Source organism: Paroedura picta, chromosome 3, assembly GCF_049243985.1.
Source record: "Paroedura picta isolate Pp20150507F chromosome 3, Ppicta_v3.0, whole genome shotgun sequence".
In the NCBI taxonomy this organism is placed as follows: Eukaryota; Metazoa; Chordata; class Lepidosauria; order Squamata; family Gekkonidae; genus Paroedura; species Paroedura picta.
The window spans coordinates 41826882-41854574 of record NC_135371.1 but is presented as its reverse complement, the minus strand read 5'-3'; the positions used below and the strand labels follow the sequence as shown (position 1 = coordinate 41854574).

The 27693-nt window shown below is 42.7% G+C and overlaps 1 protein-coding gene across 1 annotated transcript; it reads right to left on the bottom strand.

Moving 5' to 3' along the window:
- Positions 1-5437: 5437 nt before the first annotated feature.
- On the bottom strand, positions 5438-17681 carry SEC61A1 (SEC61 translocon subunit alpha 1). The gene is made up of 12 exons (XM_077325408.1): positions 17429-17681; positions 15277-15344; positions 14869-14934; positions 14704-14782; positions 13197-13328; positions 12936-13045; positions 11941-12094; positions 10300-10460; positions 9497-9694; positions 8944-9135; positions 8129-8205; positions 5438-6342 (listed from the first exon to the last, which is right to left on the bottom strand). Exons 1-12 carry the CDS (start codon positions 17433-17435, stop codon positions 6156-6158), a joined length of 1431 nt encoding a protein of 476 aa, XP_077181523.1. The 5' UTR covers positions 17436-17681; the 3' UTR covers positions 5438-6155.
- Positions 17682-27693: the final 10012 nt, after the last annotated feature.

Sequence of the window (27693 nt, the reverse complement as noted above, 5' to 3'; positions counted from 1 at the left end):
CAGGAAAGGATAACAATGCTATGGAGTCCACACTCCAAAGCAGCCATTTTCTCCAAGGAAACTTGTGAGCTATAATTCCAAGGGAGCCTCAGGTCTTATAACTGGCATCCCTATGTGCTGCCTCGCTGGGTAGGTTAACATCTGGACATCTGAGGGTGGAGATTGGGGATGATTTGGAGAGGGGGGGAAGCCCAGCATGCCATAGAATCCACCCTCTCAGGCAGCCATTTTCTCCAGGGGAACTGATCTAATCTGGAGGTCAGTTTTAATAGGAGATCTCCCAAGGCCATCTGAAAGTAGACAACCCTAAGCCTAGCCAAAACACTGCGTACACTCCCTTGCTTTCAAATAATTTCCTAGCCCCGTGCAGAAATGTTCCATAAACCGATGGTGAGTGTAAGAATCACAGGTGACCCAGATTCCTGGCAATGCTCACTCTACCCAAGGACAGATTGACATTCATGAGTTGGACAATATGCCAGCATAGGCCAATATGATGCCAGTCTGTCAGTGGGAGTCCCCTGGAATTATAGCTCATCTCCAGACTAAAGAGATTAGTTGGCCTGGAGAAAAATGGCTGCTTTGGAAGGTAGATTCCATAGCATTATACTCCCTCCCTGCCCCAAATCCCTCCCCCTCCTGGCTCCACCTACAAGGTCTCCACGTATTTCCCAATATAGAGCTGGCAACCTTAATGCACCAAGACCAGCATGCACAAGCTGGCCTCTTCAGATTGAGAGAAGGTGGCCATGATCACATGCTCTATTCAAATGTGACATTCAAGAGAGAGGCCAAGCATGCCTCTGAGTAGGGCAGTTCCAGTCCTGCTCTGTGCATTATTTTAAATCACATGAAAAAAATGGGAGGCCTAAGAAGATACCTCACCCTATTCATCCTTTGTGGTATACCTATAATACAGTTCCGTATGTATATGTGGTCTCCTGTTATCACACTGAGGCTAAAGCAACATTTTAAAGTGATAAACTGCCAAAGTATAAAGACAGTGGCTGCTCATATTTGGTGTTCTCTCTATGTATAAAGTGATAAACTAGTTATCCAATATTAAAAATAGACACAAGGTTCTCTTATATTTGACATCATCTGACAGAAGAAAATCTTGACTACTGTAACAAGGGAATGGGTGATTTAAAGTTGTTTTTAAGGAAACATTAAAAATTTATGCCCCACCTTTGCTTGTGGTTCAAAGCAGCTTGCAATAGGATAGAAACCCCCAAACCTACTGATCACTGCCTGATTTGCCTGTTGGGTAGACCTGGCCTTGCTCCAGAAAGGGGAGGGGTGTTGAGTGTCACAACACAGGGCATGGGGCCAGTCATGATAGGTGGCACACATAAACTTGAGAGCCTAAGGACCTCCTGAATCAAAGGGGAGGCTGAAACAAAAGGTTACTTCATAATTTTAATGTGCAATTTGCTCTGAGCTGAAAAAAATCTACCAGCTCTGCTCAGTTTGCAGAACCCTTGGTGTGTGTGTGGGGGGGGGGGGATCAGGCTGCTTATTCCAACAGTAACATGCCAGTGTGGTCCAGTCAGTGGTTACAGGCTCAGGTTTAAATCCCCACTCTGCATGCAAGTCTGCTGCGTGACCTTGGGTAATCACACACTTTGTGAAACCTGATATGTAGGTTGGATCTAGCAGGGCAAGCAGATCAAGACTTCTCTAGGCACAGCAGCTCACTGAGCCTCCCAAGATTGTTATTTCTGAACATTGGAGGGCATTTGGAAAAGTGTCAGGGAGAGAACTGGCAGGCTTTCCTTCAAGAGGAAAAAATAAATTTATGAGATAGATGCACTGATAGCAATGGAAGTATTCAGGATTGTTTAACCTTTTTTTGGTGGTGGTGGTGGGGGGGTTGCTTAGCTTAAACTAGCACACAAGCTACGGCACTCCATATGGGAGAATCTGAGCATTGTTGCACTGGTAACTTGATTACTGGTAATGCAGTCTACTTTGAGGAAATATTCGTAAATTTGATGCACCATGCAGCAGCAACCTCAATATTAACAGGGACATATTGCACTGTGTTTATATGACTTTGTAATGTCTATACTGTATGAGTTGCAATGGCTTTCATTTCAAATTCAACTCGAGATTTTTAAGATCAGTTTTGCCTACTCTGGTTAGTAACAGAGGCCTCACTCTATCATTTTAATTCTGAACCTGTTTTGAATGCTGCACTTCGCTTGTGGACAGTCTAGTGGTTTTCAAGGCCCACATGCCAGAAATAGTATATAAGGGATCCAGACCTGAGAAATGAGATATACAGCGTGTTTTTCACTAGGCAGTTAGAGTCTGTACAGAATTTGGTGATTGACCTAGTTCAGTTCACTTCTACAGTCGTTCAGACCTATTTATTATATTTATATACCACTATGAAGTTAATACATAAAAGACCAAAAGAATATGGTCATTTGATATAATGCAATTTAAAACAGATCATAAAATAGAACTTAAAATTATGCTACTTTAGAGCATCGGATTTTTATGGCTGTAGCACAAAGCCAGATGAGTTGCCGCCTGGGGAGGGACTCATCACTTAGCAGCCTCTTTGCTCGATCTACATCATGATGTTCTGGCAACTTTTTAAGGAGTGGTTCAATCAAGTTGCTACGAATGTCTACTATATAAGAAGGGGAGTGGAACAATATATGCTCTCTTGTATCAATTTCGCCACTCCCACAAAAACATTGTCTCAGTGTAAGGGGAATGTTCTTATAGCGAACCTCCACAAGAGCTGAAGGCAAGATGGAGCATCTTGCAAGGGTAAACACCCTTCTTTGCTTACTTATTACCAGCTGAGACAGATAAGTGGCAGGGGCCAGAACATATCTTGTTTTAACTGGGGCCAAAAAACTTGGAGCTTTACTCAGGTCCAGTTAACGTCAATTGTCTTGTATCCGCTGCTTAACTAATGATGCAGCTTGATCATAAGCTAATTTGGATAATAAGTGTATGGAGAAGCCCAGACTTTGGATTCCTCCGTGAACAGCCTTAGTCCAAGAAGATTGGAAGTTGTCATTCAGGGTTAAAGAAACTATACCCTGTGGGTTATGTATTAATTCCAGCCACATTCCTATTGCTGACAGGCAGATTTTGTCTTGGACCATTAACATTCCTGTTTCCAGATGCACCATGGAGTTGGTTACACAGCATGGAAGTTGGAGTGCCCGAAGGAATTTAGATTGGACCCTTTCAAGCTTGATAGTATCTGATATCGGAGCACCCAAAAATGCACCATAAGTGAGGGGCTAGAGATTTAGCATAGTTTCAGAGCTGCTGGTAAAAAATCTGCCCTTTGTTCAATAGAATTTCAATATATTATTTGCTGATCTTTGCCCTAGTTCTTATGTATATGAATAATGGATGCTCTTTGCTCCAGAGGCTTGAATATATACACCTAAATATTTAAATTTGGTTACTTGACCTAAAATGATCTTGTCACTGTGACGTATGCCCTGGTGACACCTACCTTAGATTGCTCCAATAGGCTCTACACGGAGCTGCCCTTGAAGACCGTCTGAAAGCTACAGTTGTTATAGACGCAATATAGCTCATTTTGTCCAAAGCCATTTCCTCTTTGCTTTTATAACCAATCCAGAATGCTGGCATTGACCTTTAAATCCATGTATATTTGCAGGCCAGTGTGTCTTGAAGACTACAGACTTCCATATGAACCTATCTTACTAGTCCAGACACCTTCAAATACCCTTTTTAGGTGCCCACATCATGTGGTGGCAACCAGAGAAAGGGTTTTCTCAGCCATACTGCCAAAACTTGGAACTCCTTTCCCAGAGATTTTCCTGTCTGTCTCCATTGTCTTCCGCGAATAGGTAAAGACTTAGTTTGGTATTCCCACACTCTTATAAACCCTCCTCTACAGATGTCAAGCCCCCCACCCCACTTTCTGTTAGGAAAATGAACTCCTATGAAGTATTTTCTCTTCCAGAGTAACTGAAATACTTTCAAAGACACCACAATGGCCCCTCAATGGTACTGCAGAATGAGGATTTTCAAAATGGCAGCTGGGAACAGTCCCCACTGAGCATGGCATTTCCAGCTCTCAGTGAAGAAAGAAAAAATCTTTAAAAAAATCCTTCCCTTAACATGTCACATTGACCTGCGTCCTCCCAAAGTGGCCAATGGTGGACCAGGAGGGTATGAGAAGGAGAGGGGCCCCAGCCATTTAAACCTTTACTGCCCAAGGCTTCTCTCACTCCTGGAGAGGGGCATGGCCAGCTGACATCACTTCCTGCTATCTCAAAGCCCAAACAATTATTTCAGTAGTACCTACATTGTCAAAAGGCTGATAAAGGCTGTAGACATGTACAAGTTTTAAATTCAAGGTGCATTTGCCTAGTCATCATGTGGGTATCATGCAGGGCTTTCATTTCTTCTCAATAGTAGTAGCCCTTCTGTTGCGCTATTGACTTGACCTGGCCAAACTCTTCTCTCCCTCAATCCACTGTGATACTTTCAATAACCTACTGGTTAAAAGTAGCTTATACTCCTACCTTATCAGAAGTAGTAAAAGAACAAATAAAGACCACAGGGAGAAAGGACAGAATTTGCATCAAAGCCTCACAAGAATAAAAGTTTCATTGAGAATCGAGTTCTTTCTGACCAGAGCACAAAAACTGAAGTACATGTAATGTTATGACATAGGGGGCATCTGCTTGCCATTCTCTCAAGTATTGTGGGTGCATTTGCAATTTTTTCTTGAATAAGCTGAAGGCATTTATAACTTAAATTCCATGGATGTGAAATACTGCAAATACTGCCCAGTTAAGCTGTGAATGCCACAGTCAATGTTAAAGCAGTAAAATTAGTTTGTTTGATAAGACAATAAGTATTGTGTGATAGACCCTCTTTTCCCCAGACTTCCATTTTTTCTAAGGAAAAAACTGCTTTTCCCCATGGCTTCAAAATCTCCAGAGAATTTACATCTCTATGTTTTTTTGTGTTCCTAGGTCTTATTTATTTTAAACACCGTTCAAAATGTTTCAATATTCACTGGTCTTAGGACTTGGAGTTGGGGGAAAGGTGATATAGAAATGTTTTAACCCTGATCTTTGTCCCTTTCGAGCTAAGCATCTTCATTGCTTTCACAGGTGCAGAAGCATGTAAGAGACAGTGAAGGTATCTCAGCATAGGCAACAGTGTATAGAACCTGCAGTCACCATTCTGGAACAACTGCAAAGGGTGAGAATGATTCTGAAGCAATCTGAAAGTTTCACCCGAAAACTATTCTAGGTAGTCCTCAACAAGCAAGTTTACCAAGTGCATTCAGGTGCAGCAAGCACTCAATTGTTTTCAAATGACAACAGGTTAGAACTGCTTAACGAAGAGCATAACTTCCAAAAGGAATGCTACATCATGCACTTTGTGTCAAGATACAAAAAGAATACAAACACAGTGATCTGCCTAAGAAATTGCAGGCTTCATGTTTGGTACAGTATGACGGGCACATGTCAATGTACAATTCTAAGGCATAACATTTCTTTCCATTAAGTAGTCTACACTGACTTGAGCGTTCTACTGAAAGGCCAGGACAAATGATCAAGCCCTGAAGAAGTAAGATAGTCAGAAGCCGATGGACTGCGCTTAGGCACAAGACAGCATACCTGATGAAACATCCGGCAGTCTAAGACCCTGCCCAAATCTGCAATACCTTTGAGAAGTCAACGTATCTGTGCTTCCAACAATAATTGGAGAGATACAGGGAAGCAGCAAGGAGAAGACATCCCTCTCAATCATCACTGTAAAGGAGACAGACAGCGTATCGCAACCACAATGTTCCCTCCCACACCTATTTATTGAAACGGGAAGAGCTCCAATATTCCATGGAGTTTGGGGTTGTTTGTTTTTTTAAAGAATACTGTCAAATTAAACCCATTTTAGGAAAAGAACCAAACTTTGTTTTCTAAAAAGGATTTTTTTTGCATGTTTTCCAACAATTTAAAAAACAGTATAAACAAAGTCTGAACCAAAGGAATGTGCTTTGGAAAACATTAAAACGTGTTCCTATTGATGTGATGTGCCCCAAGTTAGTGTGATGCTTTAATTTGTTCAACCTGATTTTTTTTTTAATTCAAGAATACACTCCATCCTCCCCTAGGGTCCATGGGACAATGTATTTAGAAAAGAAGCGCTCCCATGCTGCCGACTTCACTCTGCTCCTTTACAAAGATTTCAAAATACTGGTAAATGATGGTGACCGCCAGCAGGATTCCCGTGCCTGATCCAATCGCCCCAAGGAAGTCTGCCAGGACAGAGAGGGCACCAATGCAGAGGCCCCCGAATGCAGCAGCTGTAGGGATGTACCTGATCAAAAAAACACACAATTGAAGGGGGGGGGGAATGAAAGAAAATTCTAGTCAGACCAAAATGCTAAAAAGATCCCATCAGCATCTACAGGAACATATACCACTGGATGAATTTGAGCCCATGGAAAGACATTTTCAGTAGCAGGATCAAGGCAAGAAGATTAGACAATTAAAAATGTATAAATATATTTTCACCAAGAGTGACAGGTTCCAATTTTTCCATATTTATAATTTAAAAGGTCTGTTAAGAGAAGATCTGGTGGAATATTAAGAACTGTAAAAATTTGAAAAAATGTTGGAAGATTATGTTCTCTTAGGTTTTAAGTTGTAAAGCTGAAAAGAGACTTATGAAAAACAACAGATTTAAGTAATCTCATGAGTCCAGAGAGTTGGCCCAGTTTGGTTAAAAGGACTCCATGTGCTCAAATAATGTACAAAAATGCCATAAAAGCCAGTGGCATCTTTTGCCCAACAAACTTGCTAAAATTAGTAACACAGATAGTTAATAACACTGAGATTTATAGGGAAGCATGCGTTTCCTCCCTTCACAGGTGGCAACTAATTACATTAACAATTATTGGAAGGCAAAAGTTAAGACAATTTTGCACCAAGTGGAACTGGAAATTCCTCTTAAAACAGAATTATGGTTGTTGAATTAAAAATGGGACCCCAAAATTTACAGGAACTTATACTGACTGCAATCACATTAGCTCATTTAGTATGTGTGTAAACTCCTCAGCCAATGGAATAGATACAAAAATCATAGTATGCAGCATCATACTAGCTTATCTAATAAAAAATTCATAGTACTTAAAAAAGATGGGTAACTACACTGTGCATCAGTGTTTGTAAATACTTTGCTACGTGTTTTGAAATGCACAGAAAATTTTGTACATAGTTATTTTAAAACTAGAATTTAAGCCCATTCTATAATGAAACAAAATGGGTGCTAGGCCCCTCTCCCCGGGGAAGATACCTGGGGCGTTCTCCCGGCCGCGGGAACAGCCTCGCCGCATCAGACCCCACCTACCGCGTCCCCCCCCCCAGCAGTAAGGGACCCGGGTCGGGAAAGGAGCAGGGATACAGCGTCTTTGACGCGGCGTCCCTGCTCCTTTCCCTAGGTGGTGGTGAAGCTGGGCGAGGACTTACCATGCGGGCTGACTGTTTTGTCTGTGTGGCGAGTCCCCGGCCAGGCCAGGCGAGGCCGAGCCAAGAGGCCAATAGGGAGTGGTGTGGCAGTTTGGCCCTGGATGGACACTCAGAGGGCCCTCCGAGTTTTTATCCCGGACAGGGCCCACCCTAATTCCTCCCCAGTAGCCCTTACCGCTTTATTTAATCCGCTCCGCAGGAGGGGTTAAAGATTAAGGTTCAGTGCCGGAGCTGGAAGTTAGCTGTGCAGTTAGATCACATTTCAATGTTAAAAGTATTTTTTGGTAAGCAACCTGGTAAGATTCTTACGGCAACTACGACTGTTCTTTTGAGAATGAACAGAGAACAGCATAGGCAAGAAAAGGAGAAAGAACTTCCAACCCTGGCCTCCTATCGTCTGAGAATAATTAACAAGAATGGCAGTGGCCTTTCCTTTTTGATATGTCTATGCACAAGGGCATGAATGTCGTCCTGTCTTCTAAGGCAGGAAGGTATTCAAAATACTTCATAAGAATACCATGCAGGAATCTAGTACACTGCAGGAGCATAACACTTGAAAGTAAACCTTTTCACAACAGGAATAATCACACATGCTTGGCTTGAATAAACTAATTCTTTGTAGGTATGTAACTCACCTGTTAAGTTCATGAACCATGGAAGTTTCTCTATGACCCCTCATCACCATCTGCTGTTCTTTTAGTTGTTTAGCAACCTGCATTCCCAACAAAATGAATGTGTAGTTAATTTAAACTGATCATCACTTGCCTATAACAAAGCAGAAAGAAATGCCTGTCTTACCAAAGCATTACTAAACCTGCAGTTCACAATTTCACAAGTATTAGTTCAGGGATTTTCTATACGAATTCATTCTAAATAACAAACTGAAAAGGTATATAAGGGTAACACAATGGATGCCTTCATATACTACCCATGTAAAGCAGAGATTTGGTGAAAAATTTCTACTGATGGCAGGACCAGCAATTTGAGAGGCATTCTGGGCTGCAAAGCTTAGGAGAGGAACTCCTACTCCACTGACAAGTATCTTCTATTAGTGGAATTCGTCTACTGAATTCAAAATGTTAAGTGTTCTGCAGCCTTAAATATCATCATATATATATTGTGGCATAAAGCTTTGAGGAACAAAATCTATTTTTACCTGATGGAGGTGCACAGTTTTTAGTTCCTCTGCTGTTACTTTATTTAGAAAACTTATATAGTTTCTCCCAAAAGATCCCCCCCAGCAATTATTTATGCTGGATACAATTTTTCTCAGTTCAGGAAGGTGAATTGTTCAGACATTTGAGCATGAAGGGCAGTATTATGCAGTACTGTTTTCAAATGAATAGTGGTAACACTATTTGCCAAGGAACAGAGCAGAGGAAACCCTACAGCTTCTAACAGAGCTAGGAATGAAGTATGCAGAACCGCGATATCCATATTCTTTACTTACGTCCTTAGCAGATGAGCCAGAGACTTCAATCCAGGTTTTAGAGAAGAAAGCACAGGACCCCAACATAAATACAATGTAAACAACAGCGTGAACAGGGTCCTCCAACACTGAAGTAAAAGACTCTGGAGGTGATAAGTAATAGCAAAGTCCACCAACAGGGTATGAACGAGCAGGGCCTCCAGATGATGTGTCCTGTAATGTTAAGTGAATACATTGAGGTATCTGATTCAGCCTTCTTAAATGCTTGAGCTTTCTTCAATGCATGATGTTTAGATAGCTACCCCAGCATGAATCTCTTGCTACTCTGTACAGATTTCCACATATATGTGGACAATAAGAAAATTCATTAAACTCCTGCAAGAAAAAGCACAGGAGACCTAACAAGGGGACAAAACCAACAAACATGTGTTCAGTATTAAAAACCCATGAGAATCATCATATCCTGAACACTGTCTTATGCGCACCTTTCTTACAAATTTATGATCAGACTGGCAACATCAGAGAGAGGACAATGCAATGTAAACACATCATAAATAAATATACAAATACTTACAGACCAAGTACCCAGCAGGCTAACCAATAAGTTGCCACTGAAACGGGCAGAAAGCATCTGGGAGATCACATACAAGTTGGACACCAATGCAGACTGCAGAATGATGGGAATATTGGAGGTGTAGAACAGTTTGATAGGGTAAGTATTGTACTGGCCACGATAACGGGCAGATTTTATAGGAAGGTCCACTCTGAATCCCTATGAAAATTAGACAGCAAAAGGAGAGCTGAAATGAACAGATGTATACTGGGAAAACCACTGAAGCACACAAACCTGGAAGCGCTGTCATGTTTGGGATGAAATATCCCTGGCACCTTTTAAGCCCCAATACCTACTTAAATAATCATGCTGGGCACATGTTTTGGATGACTAGCAGACCTAGCTGCTCAGAAACCGTTGTCCTTCAATTTAAAAGCAAATCAGTCATATCTAATAGGTTATATTTGAAGGCACAAGGAATAAGCATGGTGTTTAAGAACCATTCAGAAATATAACTGGTCATAAGTTATTTCATTAGGAATCAACACTGAATTAAAAATTAAGCCAATCCAAATATTCTAAGGGGGAAAATGTTTACTAAAGTCCATTATACACTTAATGACAAGACTCTGATTGCCAAAATACATGCAGAGAGAATATACAGAACCCTTATCAGGCCTCTACCCTACCACCCTCCTTGGTGAAGCTTAAAGCCTCTTCTGAGCTGTACAGTACCTTCCTCCACCAGTCCTTCTGCCAGCTCCTGAGCTAAGTGGAAGCATTCAGTGATTACTGTTACGGTGCCATACTGTAGCGCTACTAACCTGGAAATAAATTACAACAGCAAAGACAAATATGGTGGCAATGAGGTTCATAAGGTTGGGAAGGTTTTGACGGTAGAAGGCTTCCCGCAGAGCTCTGACTTTATCTGTACGCGTTGCCAGCAAATGGAACAAGGCAATGATGGCTCCTTCAAACTCCATGCCTTAAATGAGAATGTGCAACAAAGACAGTCAAGTTTCAAGTGATTTGGTATTACTTTGCTGCTTCAAAATTAAAAGCAAACAAACTTGCATACCAGGTAAGAGACTCATATACCTTACCTGATCCCAGTGAGATAAGCAAGAGGTCCACAAATTCTGTCTGGCCTTAACGACCCAAGATTTTCATTAACATTGACCTCATCCCTCCCACAAGGGAGAAGGGGCTACTCTCAGTTTTGGAGACATGCCTACAAAGCAGTGGATTACTTCAATCCGTGTAGTATGTGCACATGGGAGGAGGGGATAAACTCAGCATAATCGTGTTAAGACAGATCCCATGCTTTCCCTTTGAAATCTGAGAGGAACAAGAGCTGTCCCCAAATTTGTGCTTTCTCCCCAACTTCTCCTTGTAAAGGAAATGCAGTGATGCATCACTCTAGCTTCAAATGCCTTCTGAAATTAGCATGATGACTGGAAAGGCAAGGCATCACACTACAATAAAATCTCTGGGTGTAAGATTATGTTTAAACTCTCGTACTCCAGCCTTTTGACCATATGAAGACCCAGGAATGCCTGAAAAAACATTAGTATCAATCAAGCTCTACCTAGACACAAACAGCAATGATTTCCAGGGTTTTACAGCAGCCACAATTACAGGAAATCCTGAGGAGTCATAATTGATCAAGTATAGGTGAAAACTGTTTCTTACAGACTTCCATCTTCCCCTGACCCAGTGCAGTGTAGCTGTTAAGTGGTCTGCTATGGAAGCTTGCTGGGTGATCTTGGGCCCATCGGTCAGACTCTCAGCCTAACCTAACCCACAAGGTTGCTGTAGGCATAAAATGGAGGGGAGAATATTGTAGGCCACTCTGCGTCCCCACCAGGAAGTAGAATATAAATGAAGTAATTTTTAAGAAAGAATGCCATTCATGTTCTCCATTAATAACCAGTCTTGATTCCTTTAGGAGTCTTGTGTTGTCATTTCCAACTCATGGTAACTTCATGAACTAAGGCTCACCACCCAACTCTGTCTGCAAACATTTCTTTATGCTTTTATAAAGTTAATCCACTTATGCTTTAATTCTATCAATCCTTCTAGTTCTTTGTCCAGTTCTTCTTTGGTTTCTTTCAATCTTACCAAGCAAAGATCCTTGTAATGTAGAATAACTGGTATATTTTGTCTACTTAAAGTCAAGAGTGGAAGCTAAGTGTTGAACTACATGGAATTCTGTATTACATGAGCACCAATTGAAATTATGAAAGTATCTGAAATTCACCAAAACAACCACCTTATTACAAAGAAAAGGTCTCTTTCTAAAAAAAGATTCAATTTAGTTCATCAGAAGCCCCAATGTTAAATGTAATGTATTACTAGCAAGCAGCACAAAAGAAAAGCACACTAGTGAAGTTTTCCTAGTCAGTCAACTTGTGCATATCAACGCGTGCACACCTCTACTGCAATAAAATAGAAATAGGTATTACCTCGGCCAGTATTCACCGTGGTTGGGCTGAAAGCCTTCCACACAATTGTCTCACAGATGTTAGTGGCAATGAAGAGGGAAATACCAGAACCAAGGCCATAGCCCTTTTGTAGAAGCTCATCAAGAAGAAGAACTATCAAGCCAGCAACAAAAAGCTGCAAGGAAAAAAAAAAAAACGAGAAATATTTACTAGTGGCATAATCCAGAAATAACACTCCTCTGCAGTTAACAGCAGTATAGTCAGCAGCAATCAATGCATAGGACCAGACTGTCATTTACAAGGCAGCACTAGAATTATTTCAATCAGCGTTTTTTATTGCTAAGCCACAGCCATTCCTGCTTTACAGAAGGGGGGAATCTTGGAGCAGCTTCCCAGTGTCACCCTTAATGGTTAAGGAGACATCTGAATCTATGCCTCCTGCCCAAGGTCTTCCAAAATCAACTAAGCCACTCTGGCTCGCATGTCACCAAGTCAGTGTGGTGTAAGAAGTGCTAAAGGACTAGTCACACTAGCTTGGATAATCTGAAGTGATCCTGAAAGCCACTGAATGTATGTAAAGAAAGATGTGTCCAACCACCCATGGCCTACCTGTCAGTACAAAGAAATCTAATTTTTTTCTAAAATAAAAAAAAATTCTAAAAATCAACACAGAATAAAATATCCTTTGAAGACACTAGTTCTGCAACATCTGCTTGGCCGCTCCAGCACAGGGCAGCCAACTATTATAGGCACTGTACAGAGATGTCAAACTGCCTGCAGATGACTCCGTGTATCCAGAGACATGAGAGTCCCATGGCAAATGGCCTGGGGTTTCCCAGCAATGAAATCTCAGGCTGATAAGGACACTATTTATTAAAAGGCGGCATGGAAAAAATCAGTTTGTAAAAAAAAACTAAATTCCAAATTTTAATGTTTAACGTTAACTCATCTGCAGCTGTGACTGTACCAAACCCCCTCCCCACAGACACCCTTGAAAGTGATGCAATATTAGTTACCTGGATGGTGATAAGAAGGCAGATACCTGCTCCCATCTCTGATGGGTCTCCATACATCCCAGTCATTACATAAACAATAGACTGCCCAATGGTAATAATCATACCAAACACTGCAAAATGAAATCATAAGACAAGACTGAATTAACAGCCCGCTATGCAAAACATCCCAAGACAATATGATTCACACTATCCATCATTAATACTTATATAAGGTTTTAGCTGACCAGCATGGCAAACTTTTAAATGTCTCCTGCTACTTACATTTCTGTGCACCATTGAAGAGAGCTCTGTCTTTTGGCGTATCCCCAACTTCAATTATTTTGGCACCAGCAAGCAGTTGCATGATGAGACCGGAAGTGACAATGGGAGAAATACCCAGCTCCATCAGTGTGCCTATGAGATGTGGAAACAAGGAGAACACCAAACAGTTATAGCTGGCTGGTAGACAAGCGAGAGAAAGAGAAGAAATCTGGCTTAAATTCAAACTCCTTCCCCATTTTATCACAAGTAACTTCAGGCTGTCTTCCCCCCTCCCCATTGTTTAGAGGCAGTATTTCTCACCCTATTTAGTTCCATAATAAATTAACATAACAGTACCAATTTTAAGTACTGGGCAAATGAGCCCACAATGCACGTCACTTATGCCACGTTTACATTTGAAAAAAGAGAGCTGTTGATAAAAGGAGCAGACTTCAAAAAACATGCAGGATACAAATGAGGGAAGATAAATAAGGAGCAGCTAATGTACTTGCAAAAAGAAAGGGTGTATAAAGAGGGAAACTGAGAATGCAGAGGCTAAAGCCAACTAGTAGAGCATGACATTAACTCTCAGGTTCCATATTTACCACTCCCAACTGAAGGACATCAGAAGAATGTCCTTCAGTTGGCTACTGCCAGTCAGTTTATGCTTTTAGACTCCACGGACCTGCGTTACATGGTACAACTTGTTCTCAGAGTAACAGAACTGTGATACGAACTTTACACTTAGCATCCAGTTCTACAGTATGAGATTTTTAAAGACATTTGGTTCAAACAGGAGTTTGTGCAGGTGCAAAGCTTTGCAACGTCACCTGAAGAGGAGGAGAAGAAGAGTTGGTTCTTATATGCCGCTTTTCTCTACCCGAAGGAGGCTCAAAGCGGCTTACAATCGCCTTCCCTTTCCTCCCCTCACAACAGACACCCTGTGAGGCTGAGATAGCCCTGATATCACTGTTCGGTCAGAACAGTTTTCTCAGTGCTGTGGCGAGCCCAAGGTCACCCAGTTGGCTGCATGTGGGGGAGTGCAGAATTGAATCCAGCATGCCAGATTAGAAGTCTGAACTCCTAAGCACTACACCAAGCTGGCTCTCCAGAGAAGTAGCACAATGAAATGGAAGAGGTAAAGAGCTGTTGCTAAGTGGTTATGCCATGGATAACGCAGGCAAACCAGGACCATCTGGATGGGAGACCACCAAGGAAGTCCAAGGTTGATCTACAGAGGCAGGCAATGGCAAATACCTCTGAACAACATCAACCACCCAGTTCAGAAGCTTGCTTCATGTACAATCTCCTTATGTGGCCTTAAGTCACCAATTTTCATATGCCTCTGAATCTATAATACAATGCTTTAATTTCTGGTAGCACTAAGAACACTTGAAATACAGTAATGTTTATATTATGCACATAGAACTGCCAAAGTCCCATTACAGATTTTAAACATCTCTAAATTTCTAGACTTTATTTCACTACACAGAACTAAAGCAAGAAGCAGACAGAGCCACTAAAGTACCTCGGTTTGAAGCCAGAATTACTCTCATCCAATAGAAAGGATCTGCTGAGTCTGATGACATGATACCAAAAAGGGGGATCTAAATTTAAACATAAGGAGAAGACAAAATTAATACAGCTTCTTTTGAATTTTAAGCAAAAACTTTAAAGGATACCATGAACATACCTGGCAGCAAACCAAGAAGATGAAAAGGGTGATAGCTGTCCATAGCACCTTTTCTTTGAACTGGATCTACATACACAAGGGAACATTGTTGAAGAGACATAATTAATAGAATATAGAACAGTAAATTTGACCTCCATATTCTCAGAAACTCTACCCGCTGAAAGTAACAAAAGACATGGAATCCAAGCAAATGAAACCCAATGCATTCAGAGATACAGGAACTTTCCCCCAAAATTATATCCTTTGAGAGGTGTCAAACTTAGCACCAGTTGACATGGTCATGCAGCTGGAGATTCAGTATATGGAGGAGCAAGTTATAGAGGGACCTAGTAAGTTCTCTGTTCTTCACCTTAGCATCAACTCTCATAAACAATTTCACATAAACAGAAATCAAAGAAGGATACATACCTTTCTCTCTGGCTTCTGGATCTCAGGCAAGATAACACAGAAAGGCTTGATTACTTCAAGGAATTTAACTAGGATTGGGAGAAAATGCAGAGTTGAAAAAACATAGACCAATTGATGACATTACAGAGTGCTGGCAAATTCACCAAACCAGAATCTTAGGCTTTGACACAAAATACCTGGGTTCAAACTCATCCCCATACAGCCTCCTTGAATACACCAATTATGATCAACTTCATATTTTATCTGAGCTATACAACTCTGAACTAACAAAAATATTTCCTGCTCATACTCTTCTTTAACACAACAGCAACATGCTTTGTCATCATTAGCCTAAATTGGGGTTTAATGGAAGATATACATTTAGGCAGCTTAAGACTTTATTAGTCAGCTATTTTACACACAAGTAAGTGTGTGCAAATGACTGACAGTGCAATCCTAGGGGCTAAACCCATTGAAATCAGGTTAGACTGCAGTAATAATGGACACTGCACTGGGTTGTGTAATCAAAGGTGTTGACTTAGCTCTCCCCCAATCTTTGTAACTCAGAAAACTGACCAACCTAATCAACACTAGTACTAACCTTCACCTAGTGCCAAGAATGACTTTGTAAGGGCACTGCGATAGGAGTATTGATGCTTACACTACAGCAAATTCCCAGTTATAAAAATAAACCATCTCCCTCAGATCTTTTACCTCTTAGGCAACCAACTCCCTGGTAACTATATGAAATTGACTTCCCATTCACAGGGTGTTCCAAACTAGGAAGATCACTTTTAAAAACCCTGATAGGAAGAAACAACTGACCAAAAACACAGTTAAAAATCCTAAAATAAATAGAATCTAAAGCAGTATTTCCGAGGAAATACAGATTTATATGTTGCAGTGGCTTGGACCTTGCCAATAATTCACCATGATGGGCTTTTTTCATCTATCTCCTGCTCCTAAAACATCCTACAGCATCCACCAAAACACTGCTCCTGGGGAAACATCTAGGAATACTCTAGAACAGGGGTAGTCAACCTGTGGTCCTTCCAGGGTCCGTTTTCTGGCAGGGGCTCATTGGAATTGGAGTCAATGGACATCTGGAGGACCACAGACTGATTACCCCTGCTCTAGAGGAAAAAATCAGAGATCTTCCATTGGAGGAGTAAATTGGCTAAAATTGCACCTTCTCATACCTGCAAAAGTCCTAGGCAGAATCCAATCCACTAGTTTGTTAAGTGAAATAAAAATGCCAGTACACATGGTAAAACCAATACCAAAACACAAACAGAACACTGTGAAGTTACTAAACAGCAGACAAACACTGTTAAAAAGACAAAAAGCATAGTTATTTTAAACTACTGCTACTAGGCCACCGGGGTGGAGCCCAGTTTGGCTGTGTGAATCACTATTGCTACTCTGTCCTAAAACTGCAAGCAATCTAGGAAACAAGTTCATCGATAAAGGAAAGGCAGGGAAAACATCCTGTAAAAAATGAGTGCTGTCACACTGGACAGGTTAAGATGCGTGCACACGATAATAATCTCCTCCCTATAGAATAAGTTGTCACCTTTCCAATGTTATGCTTCCTTCATAGACAAGACTAAATAAATCCATTGTCTAACACCAGCCGGACAATGCCTGCTTTCCTAGGAGAAATACTATTAGCACGCGAGAGCGCAAGCCAAGGAGCCCAACTTCACCTCAGCCCCCAAGCGAACAGGCGGCCTGTAGGGAGGGAAACACGGGACAGCCCTGCGCAGCCTGAAGATGCGCTGCTGCCACTTATCGGACTCGGGACGCCCAGGAGCAGCAGGCGAGGAGCCCTGCCCTGCCTTGCCCAATCCGCTCTCGCAGGCCCCCCAAGCCGCCAAAGGCCCCGCGTCCCCAAGCGATGGCCGGGCCGCCTCCTCTTCCTCCCGGCCAGCCGCTGCCCTCTTCCCCCGACACCGCGCCGCCATTTCCCCCACGCCAGCCGCGGAGCCCTGCAGGCCCCTGCCCCTTCGCCTTCCCCAGCCGCCTGCTGCCCACGCCCCCCGCAGCCCCGGCCGCCCTGCCCTGCCCTCGGCCTCGCCGCCGCCGCCGCCGCCTCCTCCTCCTCCGCGGAACGGCCGCCCCGCTGCCCGCCTCCCCTCCCCCCCGGGGACGCCCGCCGCGCGCGGATACTCACTCCCCATCTCGGCCGCTCTCGACGCGGAAAAAGGAAAGAGCAAACGGTACCGCTGGCTCCTATTCCCTACGCCCAGAGAGACACGTCAGTTAATTGAGCCTTCCCGGCCCCCTTCCGCTTCCTGCCACGCACTGGGAGCCGCTAAGAAGCGAGCCCACGCACGCAGACGCAGGGAGGGCGGGCGGCCTGTTTGGGCCTCACTCACAAGACTACAACTCCCAGCATGGCCTACGGCCACAACGGCGATTGGTCGATTCAAGCGGGGCTCCGCCTTGGTCGGAAGCCGCAGGACGAAGTTGGAGTCCAGCGGCAACTTTCAGAGCGGCCAAGTGTGATTCCTGGTGTGAGGTTCTGTGTGCACGCGCACCTCGCCAGACCAGAGTGGGACATGGAGGCTCTTCCTGTAGAGCCCATACAATGGGTGTGGCCCAGAAGGAGCTGACGGCCCTTCGTTTGCGGAGTTTCACATAACGAACGGGTCGTTGGCTCGTGGCATGCTGGGAATTGTGGTTTTATTCACCCGCCATTTTAAAAAAGCCAGGGGGGGGTGCAGAGGGGTACACGTGCAACATTTTGAGAAAGATTTAAGGTCAAAGCGCTATTCTGGAGACTGCAGAGCTAGCGTGGTGTAGGAATTATGAGTCGTGGTGTGTACTCTGGAGAGGCGTCTTTGATCCCTCGCTCATCTAGCTGTAGCCGGCTGGGTGACCTTGGGCTAGTCACAGTTCTCTGAGTTTTCTTAGCCCTACCTGTCTCACAGAGTGTTTGTTGTGAGGAGAGGAAGGGAAAGCAATTGGAAGCTGCTTTGAGACTCCTTCAGGTAATGAAAAGAGGTACAAAAATCAACTCTTCTATTCGAAATATACAAGATAAGGATAATTAAAAACATAAAAAGAGTTCATAAACTAGATATGTCTGCCGATCTGGCTCAGACATCGTGTGAAGATCATAATCAAGGAATCGGCTTTGCAGACAGAATTATTTCCTAGCTCGAATTGTACTCTGCATGTTAGACCAGGATTTCTCACCCAGGGCATTTTGTGAAGCCCTGAGGTTTCTTGATGGCCCTGGAAGAGTTTCCTGAATGGGTGTGCGTTAATTCATCTTTAACCCGCGGAGCAGATTAAATAATTCATTAAGGGCCATGGCGGCGGGCCCTGTCTGTGATGAGGAAGGGTGCCCATAGGCCCCTTCCCCCGGACTGACAATCGGAGGGCCCAATCACTCCAGCGTCAAGCGGCAAGGGATCAATTATGAGCCAACCCATGTCAGCCCACCCACCTCTCTGAAAATGACCAGTGATGGGCCTGGAGGGGGGGTGGGAAAGGGAGGGACCATAGGTAGGTATGTACACAGCTGTGCTTCACATACTATGGGATGCTATGACAGCATTCCAGTTGAATTATTCAAAATCTTAAAAGACAATGCAGTAAAAGTGCTACATTCAATATGCCAGCAAATTTGGAAAACTCAACAGTGGCCACAGGATTGGAAAAAGTCAGTTTACATTGCAATCCCAAAGAAGGCAATGCCAAAGAATGTTCAAACTACCACACCATTGCACTCATTTCTCATGCTAGCAAAGTTATACTCAAAGTCCTACAAGCTAGGCTCCAGCAATATGTGGACCGAGAACTTCCAGAAGTACAGGCAGGATTTCGAAGAGGCAGAGGAACTAGAGATCAAATTGCCAACATACGCTGGATCATGGAAAAAGCTAGGGAGTTCTGGAAGAACATCTGCTTCATTGACTATGCTAAAGCCTTTGATTGTGTGAAGCACAACAAATTGTGGCAGGTTCTTAAAGAGATGGGAATACCAGAGCATCTTATCTGTCTCTTGAGAAACCTATATGCAGGTCAAGAAGCAACAGTGAGAACCGGGCATGGAATCACTGATTTGTTCAAAATTGAGAAAGGAGTTCGGCAAGGCTGTATACTGTCGCCTTGTTTATTTAACTTGTATGCGGAGCACATCATGAGAAAGGCGGGATTAGATGGGTCACAAATTGGGATCAAGATTCCAGGGAGAAATATCAACAGCCTCAGATATGCAGTTGATACCACTCTAATGGCAGAAAGCGAAAAGGAACTACAGAGCCTCTTGATGTGGGTGAAGGAGGGGAGTGCAAAAGTTGGCTTGAAACTCAACATCAAGAAAACTTAAGATCATGACATCTGGCCCTCTCAATTCCTGGCAAATAGATGGGGAAGAAATGGAGGTAGTGACAGATTTTATTTTCCTGGGCTCCAAGATCACTGCAGATGGGGACTGCAGCAAATAAATTAAAAGACGCTTGCTCCTGGGGAGGAAAGCTATGGCAAATCTAGACAGCATCGTAAAAAGCAGAGACATCACCCTGGCAACAAAAGTGTGTCTAGTTAAGGCTATGTGTGGCTGTGAATGTTGGACCATAAGGAAGGCTGAGCGTCAAAGAATTGAGGCTTTTGAACTCTGGTGCTGGAAAAGACTCTTGTGAGTCCCTTGGACTGCAAGGGGAACAAACCTGTCAGTCCTAGAGGAGATCAGGCCTGACTTCTTAGAAGGCCAGATCCTGAAGATGAAACTCAAATACTTTGGCCACCTCATGAAAAGGAAGGATTCCCTGGAGAAGAGCCTAATGCTGGGAGTGATTGAAGGCAACAGAGAAGAAGGGGACAACAGAGAATGAGGTGACTAGGTGGAGTCAGTGAAGCAGTCGGTGCGAACTTAAATGGACTCCGGGGAATGGCAGAGTACAGGAAGGCTGGAGGATCATTGTCCATGGGATTGCGATGGGTTGGACATGACTTCGCACGTAACAACAATAACAACATGCTTCCCAACTATATTCTGCATGATTGTGGCACTACTGGGGTGTTTAAAAGCCTGAAGAATAATTCAGGAGTTTCTAAACAGTAAAAAAAAATTTGAGAAAGGCTATGCTAGACAATTGTCTCCAACAGTGGCTGGTATTAATCAAGAAGCACAGGTTAATTGCTAGGGTTGCCAGCCTCTTGGAGGCATCTGAAGGTGTCCAGCCAATCAAGCATGGTTCTCCTGGAGAAAATGGCTGCTTTGGAGAGCAGATATTATGGCAATATACCCTGCTGAGGTCCCTCCCCTCCCCAAACCTTGACCTTCCCAGGCTCCAGGTATTTCCCAACCCAAGACTGGCAACCCTATTAATTGCTCTCAGCCTCAGGTCAGGCTTACAAATTGTAAAGATTGAGAGTACACCATGAAAAGAGGACGGTTCGAAATTAATATGATAACAGAAGAAAGAACCTACCCTAGGCTATAATTAACATTTAAACAATTTAACAATAAATACAAATAGAAATGTTTTATCTCTTCTTTTAATTGTCATAAAACAACCATAACAGCCTCCAGATTTTTACCATTTTCAAAATGGCATTTTCATCAGTGGTTGTTTTTCCTAAATATAAAAGCATGCAATTAGTACATGCTTGTCAACAATTATTTCCTAAGTACCGAAGAGGACATCTAACAAAGTAGTTATTCCAGTTTCAAACATTATATACCTCCTATAATGGTTATGAACATAAAGTCATCAAATGCTATTTCTTTAAGTATCCTCCAAATTCAAATATAAGCATAAATCAAAAGCGGACTTTTTGGCTATTAATATTAAAATTATACTAAAGGGCCAAGTCTTACCCACTTAGTATTTGCTGATGATCTAGTCCTTCGCTATGATCTAAAATAAAATGACACCATTTTAGAACTCATAAATCTATTGCCTTTGAAAATATTACCCCTTCATAATAACCTCTTACCTATTCTTCACAGAATTTAAATAATATATATATTGGTCTTTGGCTCAAAGGTATGGGGAAGCTTAGTCAAAAGACAGCTCCCACTGGGTTGTGAACTGCCTATGCTAATTATACTCAAGCAACTTACTCCACGCCACACCTATATCAATTAAAACTGCAGTCTCACCCAAAACAGAAGAGTTCCAAATGATTTGACTTTATGGCCAATTGTTATAATTTAGAGCCCTAGGCCTAGAGGTTTTTACATACAGTATTTGCTGGCGTATAAGACTACTTTTTTCAGCTGAAAAACATGCCTCCAAGTGGGGGGGGGGGGTCATCCTATACGCCGGGTGCACTTCAGTTAGGAAAGACATAGCTGCCCATAGTGGTCCATAGTACTGTAATGTAATGTAACAAACTCTATATTTTGAGTGGAAATGTTGGGGGTTCATCTTATATGCCCAGTCGTCTTATACGCCGGCAAATACTGTATATTTGGTGTGTGTGTGCGTGCACATACACGTGCACTGGGAGGAGGGGAATGGCTACTGCCAGGGCTGGGAAACTCAGGAAATCTGTTGCTGCTTTCTGCCCTGTGTTGTCACAACAGTAACATAGAAGCTACATACACCTCTCTATGTGTGGAATGTTGGCAGAGTTAAAACATGCAAAGATTGTCTGGTACCAGGTTGCTTAAAAGAATAAAATATAGTTTTAATAAAAAGAGAAATGAATTTTGTAGAAAAGAGAAAGAAGCCTGTCTAACTTATTTTGCATTCATCCAGTCTTTTCTGGAGGCAAGCAGGGAGGGAATTTGCTCAAAGGAACAGGAATGAACCAATTGGAACCAATTGGAACACTGGAGGAGAGTATGAAAAATATCAGGAAGTTTCTAATCAATGCTAAATACACGTCTTCTCTGACGCCCCCTGCAGGATATACTTATCATGGTTTTTGAATCATGCGCACTACAGATCTTACATATTCCAACATGGAAAACACACAAACAGATTAAAGGTAAAGGTAAAGATATCCCCTGTGCAAGCACCGAGTCATGACTGAGCCTTGGGGTGACGCCCACTAGCATTTTCATGGCAGACTCAATACGGCAGTGGTCCCCAACCTTTATGAGGCTGGGGACCGGCAGGGCAACTGCCCTGGCCGCGCATGTGCGATTTCGGCCGTGCATGGCGCATGTGCGGCGCGGCCCTGATTGCCTCTCCCCACCCTCCCGCAGTAAGAAGCTTCCCGGGCCGCAAGCTTGCGGCCTGGGAAGTTTTTTACTGCGGGGGGGGGGCGGGGAGAGGGAGCCGCGGCCCGGCGCCGAGCCGCAGCCCGCAGATTGGGGACCACTGCAATATGGGGTGGTTTGTCAATGCCTTCCCCGGTCATTACCGTTTACCCCCCAGCAAGCTGGGTACTCATTTTACCGACCTCAGAAGGCTGAGTCAACTTTGAACCGGCTGCTGGGATTGAAATCCCAGCCTCATGGGCAAAGCTTTCAGACTGCCTATTGCTGCCTTACCACTCTGCGCCACAAGAGGCTCTCTACAAACAGATTACCTTCATTCTATTTTGGGAGAGTTCTGTATCTACTATTTTTCACCTATTCAACCCAAGAACATTTATGCAGTTATCCTAGAGTTGCTAGTTCTAGGTTGGGAAATAGCCTTTCTACCTTTAATCAGATATGCACTTAATCTAGGCCACAATAACCACTGTTAGCAGAGTAATTAACACAGCAATGTTGCACAACCCGATTAAAGAGTAGATAAAGATTTATTTAGGAACTAAAATACTTGATAGGAAACAGGAGAGATAGAGTGGTTTCCAACTACATCTCTTGCTGAGAGAAAGGGGGACTGAATGTGGCATTTCAGAGAAGAAAAAGGAAATTGCCCTAAAAGTAGCAATCTGGAGACAGACAAGGAAATGACACTTAACAGGAGAGAGAAGGGGCTGTATTCACTATCCTTTCTGTGTTCTTGCTGCCCCCTTCAGGACCTTGTTCTCTTCTTTACACCAGGCATTGCCTATTCCAACAATTTCCTCCAAGGAAATTGCTCTCTGTAGACTGTAGATCATTTCTAATTCTAGGAGAACTTCAGGCTCCCTCTGGAAGGTGGCAACCAAAGAAATAGTACAAGCAGAAAGCAGAGATGTGATGACAAGACAGAACTGAGGATTTTAAATGAGACAAGACAAAATATGACAACCAGCTGCAAATTAAAAAATAAATCCAACAGCACAGGCTGCAATGGTTTGCCCATGTCTGCAGAATGAACACTAGTAGACTGTCTCCTAAACTCCTCTGGCAAGAATGACCAACTAAATGGAAGATCCAACAACTGGCACCAAAGAAAACATGGCTTAAGCAGATTAAGGAAGACTTTAAGAAACCAGCAATTGACTATCCACATGGCCAAAACTACTGCCACCAATCGCCAAGAGTGGAAACATATATAAACAAGGCAGAAAATCCAGCAACACGTACAGCAGTGTATTGGCTGAGAGGACAACCTGCTCCACCAATGGAGGAGGATGTAATGGAGCTAACGGAGCTCCATTTCTCCAGCTAATGGAGGAGGAAGGAGAAGGAAAAGAAGGAGAAGAAGGAGGAGGAGAAGAAGAAGAGTGGAGCTTATCTGGGCAGATTACAAAAGAACCTACAATAAATTGACAGATATTGATCATGGATTACTAATGTGAAAAAAGAACATCAAAACAACCATGCTAGACCAGACCAATAGTCCTTTTACAAAGTGGTCACACAAAAATGTCTACAAGTTGAAGAAAAGAGTCCGAACCAGAACAGTGTATAGATATAGAGTTGGCAGCCTCCAAGTGGGGCCTGGAGATCTCCCAGCTTTACCTCTGATCTGCCTATTACAGAGAGAATTTCCTCTGAAGATTAGGGCTCATTTGGAGTATGGACTCTATGACACTATACCCTGTTGAGCTCCTGCCCCATCCCAAACCTCACCAGGTTCCACTCCCCAATCTTGAGGAATCTACCAACTAGAGAGGCCACCTTTCATTTGGGACCTGAGGATCCCCCAGAATTACAGCTTATCTCCAGACTACAGAGATCAATTCCCCTGGATAAAATGGCTGCTTTGGAGAGCGGACTCTATTGCATTGTTCTGCACTGAGCTCTCCCCCCTCCCCAGGCTCCATCCATGAATCTCCAGCAGTTTCCCAACCTGGATCTGGCACCCCTATCACACCCATCCCCCGCCAGTGGCAAGGAAGGACCTGGCAACCCTAATTCCCAACCCAGAGGTAGATATATCTCTTCAATGGCAGTTCTATATCAGGGATCTTGTTTTCAGGCCCTTTCCTAATAAACACAGCACAGAATTGGCCTCTTTTATTACTTCTGCTCATTTCATATTTCTGTAGTATAAGTGCCCAAACGCAGAAACGTGGTTTCCTGTCTTTTCCCTTTGGAGTATTAAACAGAAATCACATTAAACCTGTGTATATCAGTAGAAAAGAAGAGTCCAATAGCATCTTAAACACCATTTGTGGTAAGGTATGAGCTTCTGTGAGTCAGTGCTCATTTCTTTGGCTCTGAAGAAGTGAACAGTGACTCATGGAAGCCTTCTTCAAATTTTGTTTGCATTTAAGGGGCTACTGGACACATACCCTTTTCTACTGTTACAGTCAAACATGGCTACCCATCTTGATCCTCATGTACATATGTTTTCTTGGAATGATACAGTCTTAGTTTGGGTAGGCATGATAGGAAGTACCTCATAGACTGGGAAAGGTTTGTGGCAGAAAATCTTTGCCCATTTCTTCTTACTTGTCTGCTCTTTGGGAAGTGTGGGTGATGTAGGGTAGGGAAGGGGGTCAAATTTCCAATGATGGATTTCCTCATTTTAACCTCCACCCCAAAGGCATTTCAAGGCATTATTTAGATTGGGCTCAGGGAAGAGCCTGCCATATGCGATTAGTGGGCCTGTTGGTTTTGAAAGGGAGGATTTGAAGTCTGACTGCCCCTTCTTTTCGCTGATGTCGGAAAGCCTTCACCATCACTATATTTTTTCTGTCATACCTCATTCTCCCCTCCCTCCAGTTTCCATCCTCAGTTATGTTCAGGGACAACGTTTGTAATATTTTCTGTATCATTTGAGAGCTGATAAGAATGAACTCTAAAAACAAGCTACTCCACTAAACATGGCGCATGGTTTTTACCATCAAATTAATAATCTATATCTCATTGAGTGTGTGTTTTTTGTCCCTTTTGTAGTGAAGAAGTTTTGTCACATTGCAGTAAACAGAGGCCTAACCTTATACAATGCACAAATATTTTATCACCAGTTGTCCTACTTTTATAGCATCTGTATTCTGGATTCATTGGATGGTAACATGGTGGCTTAGACAAGGGACAAAACAAAGATGTTTTTGGAGCACAACAGCAACATAGTTGCAATAATGTCAGTCACTGTACAACAAATCATACAGTTTTGTGCAAATAGAACCTTTAAGTATCATATGCATATATTAGCTTTGATTTTTGTGATGCAAAGGCCTTGGCAGTAATATTCAATTTAGCCACAAGGTGGGGGAACTGTTTAACTTATGAAGCCATCACATTTTACTGTGACAAAATGTGTGTCTGGCATAACCAGACATCTGAAGAAGTGTGCATGTACTTCTTGAATAAAGCATTGTTGGTATTAAAAGCTTCACTGCTCAAACTTTTTTCTTTGTTATATGTCTGCATGATGCAACCAGAGATCACACGGAAGATCAGAATTTTCATGTTGCTAGATATTCTGTGCATATATTTATTACATGTACTAGAATTAAAGCCCGTTGTAAGTTGAAATACAACGGGTGCTAGAATGTGGGGTGGGTGTGAAGCACAGGAAAGTGAGTGGTAGAAAGAAAGTGACAAAGGAAGAGAAAGAAAGGTGTGAGAAACAGATAGAGATAAGAAAAGAGTGATAGAAAGAAATGTAGGTAGATTGAAAGGAAGAAAGAGAGAGAAAGGAAAACAAAATTAGACAGGAAGAGAGGGAGAGAAAGACAGGGAGAATGGCAGAGAAAGGGAGAGAATGAAAGGAGGTGCAGGTGCAGGGGGGGAATCAAAGTGACTACCCCCATGTATCAGAAGGCAATTGAAGGGAGGACCCCCCCCCCCGGGCTGTAAAGAAGGAAAGAAAACAAGGCAGAGCTCCCACATGCATGGCCAGGGGTCGGTCTGTGTACAGAGCGCCCTGTGCAAACTGAGGCATGGGACACAGCAAGCCCTTAGGTTCTCCTAGAGTATATGTGCAGGCTGCTGGAGGGAGAGAGCAGATGTGAAGGGTCTGCACATGGCCAGGAGATCCGGGTGACCTTCTACAGAAACAAACTTCTAAGAATGTATCTACATTTTCCACTATGTTCATGGCTTCAGCTGACCTGTGCATACGCTTTGAAATCTAACTGTTCAGTTCTAACTGAGGAACAGAGAAGCCCCACCCCCAAAATAAGCCATCAATAATTTGAAAGTTTTCCCTTTTTTGACAGTCACTAATTTACCAATAAACAAGGCGATTGACTGCATCTTCCTAAAGAACTAGTGCTTAAGTTTCCCTGAGAGCAGTAATCTACACATCAAATCTACAGAATTGTAGAAGGCAAGGATGCTGTCTGACTCTATGGAATCTGAGGCTAAGAGATGATTAGGAGATTAAAGAATCAGAAATTGAGAGTGCATAAAGTTTGCAACCTGCTCTCCATTTCTCTTACATGAATTCTCCCCCTTCTCTTTTCATTGTTGCCATATCTGCATCACTCTGTGATTCACTTTATTTATTTATTTAGATTTTTATACCACCCTTCCCTACGGCTCTGGGCGGTTTACATAAAACATTTTGGAATATTTACACAGAACACTATCAAAATCAATATAACAGTCAAACTTGGACCAAGGTTTGAAACCAGGGTTTTGTGTTCTTAGTACCAGCATTAACCATGGTTCTTGCTAACTTTGGTGCAGGCATATATCACATTTAATACAAAAATGGAAGGGAAACAACTCAGAATCCCTTGAGGTGGTTCCAAGTTTTTAACTTAAGAGAGATTGGGTGACATATTATGTCTACACAGAGTAGGTGGGTGGATCTGCTTTTAAACCCAGATGGTATTAACATTATTCTTTCAGTTACTTACGTTTGGAGTTGAGAAGTGTAGCAGAAACTCGCCTGGTGAATTCCCTGCATGGTTTTAGAAGTAAAGCTGAAACTAGACCTGTTATTTCACTGGGCAATGAATTAGCCTTACTTTGTTGTTATGTTCCATTTGGGTAGCTTTCACTGTGTAAACTACCTCCCTGGGACACATGGGAGCAAGAGACTTTATAAATGAAAGCTATATTGTATTCTTTCCAATCTCTCTCTGGTTCTTAAAAGACACTTGATACACTAGGAAATTTTATCTCCATAATGTACAGGCCAGAATATATGTTGTATAAGACCTGCAATAACAGAACGAGATGATCCCACAGGG